This window comes from Penaeus monodon, chromosome 6, assembly GCF_015228065.2.
Source record: "Penaeus monodon isolate SGIC_2016 chromosome 6, NSTDA_Pmon_1, whole genome shotgun sequence".
Taxonomy (NCBI): domain Eukaryota; kingdom Metazoa; phylum Arthropoda; class Malacostraca; order Decapoda; family Penaeidae; genus Penaeus; species Penaeus monodon.
The window spans coordinates 52,754,415-52,760,537 of record NC_051391.1 but is presented as its reverse complement, the minus strand read 5'-3'; the positions used below and the strand labels follow the sequence as shown (position 1 = coordinate 52,760,537).

General features: G+C 34.0%; 1 protein-coding gene and 1 pseudogene across 1 annotated transcript; both read right to left on the bottom strand.

Annotated features, from left to right (window-relative positions):
- Positions 1-696: 696 nt before the first annotated feature.
- Positions 697-1,772, bottom strand: LOC119573824 (annotated as a pseudogene).
- Positions 1,773-3,689: 1,917 nt separating this feature from the next.
- On the bottom strand, positions 3,690-4,773 carry LOC119573823. The gene is made up of 2 exons (XM_037920928.1): positions 4,711-4,773; positions 3,690-4,271 (listed from the first exon to the last, which is right to left on the bottom strand). Exons 1-2 carry the CDS (start codon positions 4,720-4,722, stop codon positions 3,852-3,854), a joined length of 432 nt encoding a protein of 143 aa, XP_037776856.1. The 5' UTR covers positions 4,723-4,773; the 3' UTR covers positions 3,690-3,851.
- Positions 4,774-6,123: the final 1,350 nt, after the last annotated feature.

Below are 6,123 nucleotides of genomic sequence, written 5' to 3'. Positions count from 1 at the left end.
GTGATAAATGATAATAATGATAACAATAGTAAATTATCATAATAATGATAAATAGCTCTTGTAATAATACAGATAATTCATTGCAATGAGAGTAATAATTAAATTAATAAGAACAGTAACAATAACATTTGTAATAACAAGAATACGAACAATGACAACATAGACAACAAATAATAAAGATTACAGTGGTGATCATGATATTTAATGATAATTAACATGATGAAAGTAATACAAACATTTACGAGAACAATTCCAAAGAGTGTGCAAGTCTCCTTCGCAAGGACACTGACGTCTCAGTTATAAAAGATAATGAAAGATGTGACCTTTTGTGTAAGCTGTTACCAGTAACTTCATGCCATGAAATCATTGATTTATGCAGCCATTGGTTAATGAGATAATTGACAAATAATAGTAAGTAAAGACGCTATACTAGCGCACAATTTATTGCCTTGAGGCATAATAATACCATTATTTGTTTTCCCTTCCTTTTCTCTTCATTTTCAAATTTAACTCCCATTAATTGAGCAATAATAACTTTGTATAGGGTAGATGAAAATCAGAAACTGGCTTTGCACATGGATTATTTATATGTTTACTTTTTTAATACAATATGAATCTGACATTATTTTATAAGCACAGTAGAAAATACATGTTCAGTAAATTTTATGGACAATGAAATTCACTTATAAGGCAATGCAGTATCAAAGATGTAGAGTTTTGTGAAATGAAACAGGTAGTATTTAAATCACTCATTTCCTTTAATTGCTTGTTCTCCGTTCAACCAAGAATGCCATGACGATAAGGATAGTACCCATGGTAACCGTAAGGAATTGGGTAACCATATCCACCATAACCTAGGTAGCTGTAGGGAAGGGCGTATCCAACGTGGGGATTTGGCTCGGCCTCAGCCTCCCTTTTGCCGACGTGGGAGCGTACGTACGAGGTCGCGTGGCCAGGGTGATAGACGATTCCAACGGGATAATGAAGTCCGTGATAGAGGTAACGAGTGCCATATCCACCGTGAGGATCGCCTCAGCCTCCCTCTTGCCAATATGAGAGTGCACATATGAGGTCGCGTGGCCCGGGTGAAGAGCTATTCCCACAGGATGGAAATGGTAAGGACTACCGTAGCCATAATGGGGATCCGCCTCGCGCTTCTGCTCTGCTGCCACCGCGACAGCCAACAGAACAACAATCTGTAAACGAAACGCCTTTTAAAATGTTTTTGTCTCGCCTGTTAAAAGCTGGCAAATTAATATTTGAGTGTATATGCACATACATATATGTTGCTTATACATATACGACATTCATATGTGTATATGAATAAATAGATGTGTGCTTATGTCTGCATGTATATATATACATACAAACATATACGTGTGTGTTTATACATATAATACATTCACATGTGTATATGAATATATACATAATATAGATATATATGTATATCTATATTTGTGTGTGTGTGTGTGTAGTGTGTGTATGTACGCACACACAAAAACACATGTACATATATATATATATATATATATATATATATATATATACATACATACATACATATATACATACGTATATATAAGTATGTGTATATATATCATATATACATATCAATTTACTGTACTTGAAATATATAAACACATATGTTTACATGTGTGCATGTGTGTGTTATACTGTCAGAAGCTATTTCCCTACAATAACTACTAACTTACGACAAACTTCATGGCTCCGGAACCTGGACCTTTAGCTCAGTCTGTTGGGATCCCCGTCACTTGCCTCTATATAGGTCTACTCCAAGGCTGCCAAGCGACACGCCTCCTTGTCTCTTCAACCACTTTTTACATATTACCGAAGTTCCGGTTTTGTTGCAGTTGTAATTATTTTCTCTGAGTCTGTACATGCTAGGATACACAAGTGGAAACCTTTATTTTAAGGAGTTACTTATTTGCAAATTCTCTTATAGCTCTTTGGTATTTTATAGCGATATATGAAAAAAAGAAGTAATAACGAGGAAAGAAACTGCAGAGAAGGTACAAATATGGTGTTAATCACATACATGTGTGTTCATATATGTATATGGATATATATATATGTGTGTGTGTGTGGTGCATCTGTATATGGATACATACGTACATATATGTAATATAAATATGTATGTATAAGTGTGTATATGTGTGTGTGTGACTGCGTAAGAAAAAATGAGCAAATATGTTTTCTTAATTTTTTAATCCTTTCATACTACTACATCTGAACATGATCCTAAATATCTAGATAAAGCAGTTGTTCAACAAACCTCAAAGAACACGGTGCATGCATCCTCTAGCACGGTGACCTGTGTATAACCAGTCTAATCAAAGGAAAGAAGACTGTCAAGCATCCGATTTTTAATAATAAGAACTCATTACATTCAGACCTGTATAAAGAATTACTTGCTGATGTAATACGTCTTTTGATATTCTATCATGAAGGCTGTAACCGTAGATCCCATTCACTCTCCCTATTCACTTGATTGTACTCCATTTCACCAATCAAGAACTACAGCGGTGAATATTACGAGTGCCCGGTAAGCAATCATATGTGCATTTCTACGCAACAGAGTGCTTTGCTCAGGTTAGATCGTTTAGAGAAAACAAAAAAGACATATTTAACGCAATAAGATAATTTAAAGTTTGCATTTTTACTCAGTCCATGATTACTTGCTCTAATCTAGTTACTTTTACAAAAACTTGACCTCTCCTAATTACAAGATCATCATCATTATCGCAATAAACTATCTCAATTTGTTAATTAATCAAATAAAAATCAAGCGTACAGGAGCGAGACCTTCAGATAGCCATTGTCTGTCCAGGCGTCGAAATGGGTCTTATTTGATTACATTTATTTATGCATCTATCTCTATCTGCAGATATAGAATGATGCTGACGGTGATGATGGTTATACTGATAATAAACGTTAAACACTAATAGAGACAATAATGATAATAAGAGCAACAAATATGATTACCCTAATGACGATAATGATAGTTAATAATGATAATAGTGATAATGATAATGGCCATGATAACAATAACAACAGCAATTATCATGATAATGATAATAATAAATAACTATTATAATAATGATAATACAAAAAGTAGAGTTGAAGCAATAAGAGTAATAATTAAATTAATAAAAATAGTAACAATAACATTTATAATAAGAGGAATACGAGAAATTATAATAATATAGACAGCAAATAATAAGGATTAGAATAGTAATCATGATATTCAATGATAAAGCTTTATGAAAATCAACATGATGATGGTAATATCAACATAGATGATAACAACTACAACTAGTGTGTAAGCCGCCTTCGCAAGGACACGGACAATGAAATTGCTTTTTCTAAATGATAAGACATAATGAAAGGTGTGAACTTTTGCGTAAGGTGTTACTGGTAATTTCATGTCATGAAATCATTCATTTATGCAGCCAATGGTCAACGAGATAATTACCAAATAAAAATATGTATAGACACTATACAACCGCATAATTTATTGTCTCGAGGCATAGTAATTATATTACAATCTTTGTTTACCCTTCCTCTTCCTTTCAGTTTCATGTCTAACTCCTTTGTATAAGTAAATGAAATTCAAAGACTTCCTTTGTACATGCAAAGTTAATGTGTGTTTAAATTTACTAGAAACAGTATAATTCTGGCATCATTTTATTAGCATAATAGAAAATACATGTTCAATGACTTTCATGGACAATATAATTCACAGAGAAGGTAATGCAGTATCAAGAAAGATGTAGAGTTTTTTCTAAACTTCAACAGGTCGTATTCAAATCACTCATTTTCTTTGTCTTCGTTCAACCAAGAAGGCCATGACGATAAGGATAGTATCCATGGTAACCGTAGGAAATGGGATAACCATATCCACCATAACCGAGGTAGCCGTAGGGAAGGGCGTATCCAACGTGAGGATTTGGCTCGGCCTCAGCTTCCCTCTTGCCGACGTGGGAGCGTACGTACGAGGTCGCGTGGCCAGGATGATAGGCGATTCCAACGGGATAATGAAGTCCGTGGTAGAGGTAACGAGTGCCGTATCCACCGTGAGGATCGGCTTCAGCCTCCCTCTTGCCAATATGAGAGTGCACATATGAGGTCGCGTGGCCCGGGTGATGAGCTATTCCCACATGATGGAGATGGTAAGGACTACCGTAGCCATAATGGGGATCCGCCTCGCGCTTCTGCTCTGCTGCCACCGCGGCAGCCAACAGAACAACAATCTGTAGACGAAACGCCTTTTAAAATGTTTTTGCCTCACATGTTAAAAGCTGATATATTAATATTTGAGTGTATATGTACATATGTTTATATATATATATATATATAAATATATATATATATATTATATATAATATATATACGACAGTCATATGTGCATATGAATAAATATAAATGATGTGTGTTTATACATATAAATATAATACATTCACATGTGTACATACATATATATATATATATACATACATACATATGTGTGTATATATGTATATGTCATATGTATGTATAAAAAAACATACATATATATAAATATATATATGCATGTACATACATTCATATATACATATGAATGTATTGTACTTATATGTATAAACATATATTTTGCATGTGTGTGTGTGTTATACTATTAGAGGCTATTTACCTACAACAACTACTACTTACGACAAACTTCATGGCTCCGGAACCTGGACCTTTAGCTCAGTCTGTTGGGATCCCCGTCACTTGCCTCTATATAGGTCTACTCCAAGGCTGCCAAGCGACACGCCTCCTTGTCTCTTCAACCACTTTTTACATATTACCGAAGTTCCGGTTTTGTTGCAGTTTTAATTATTTTCTCTGAGTCTGTACATGCTAGGATACACAAGTGGAAACCTTTATTTTAAGAAGTCACTTTTTTGCAAATTCTTTATAGCTTTCATGAGAAAAAGCTCTTTTGTATTTTATAGCGATATATCTATAAAAAAAAAGAGTAATGACGAGGAAAGAAACTGCAGAGAAGGCACAGGTATAGTGTTAATCACATGCATGTGTTTATGTATGTATGTATATGTGTGTGTGTGTATGTGTATCTATGTACATGCATTCATACATTTATGGAATATAAATATGTATATATACATGTGTGTGTGTGTGACTGCGTAAGAGAGAAAGAGAAAACATGTTTTCTGATTTTTTTTTTTTTTTCCATACTACTACATCTGAACATGATGCTAAATATTTTGATAAAACAGATGTTCAACAAACCTCAAAGAACACGGTGCAAGCATACTTCGTTAGCACGGTGACCTGTGTAAAGCCAGTCTAATCAAAGGAAAGAAGGCTATCAAGCATCCGATTTTTAATAATAACTCATTACTTTCATACTTGTATAAAGAATCACTTGCCGATGTAATACGTCTTTTGGTATTCCTATCATCAATGCCGTAACCGTATATCCCATTCACTCTCGCTATTCAAATGATTGTACTCCAATTCACCAATCAAGAACTACAGCGGCGAATATTACGAGTGCCCGGCAAGAAATCATATGTGCATTTGCTTCACAACTACATTTCTGCGCAACAGAGTGCTTTGCTCAGGTTAGATCGCTTAGAGAAAACAGAAAACGACATATATTTAACGCAAAATAGCAATGACGATCTTTTAAAGTTTTTATTTTTGCTCTTACAGTAACTAGTCCTTTCCTTATTACAAGATCATCATCATTATCGCACTAAACTATTTCAATTTGTTAATCAAAGCAAATCAAGCGTACGGGAGCGAGATCTGCAGCTACGTCTATATCCATAACTATGTTTGTTTGTTTTTTCTCTAATGATTTATATATATATATATATATATATATATATATATATATATATATACATATCAAATATATGTATGTATGTATATATATACATATACACACATATGTGTATATGTATATATGTGTGTGTGTCTATGTATACAGAGTATATATACATCTGACGTTCATACTACATCCTGCTTATTTCTAATTTGAAAAAAGTTAATTCTGTTTTATATACATTTACGAGTGTGTGTGTGCGTGTGCGCGCGCGTATGTGTGTGTGTGTG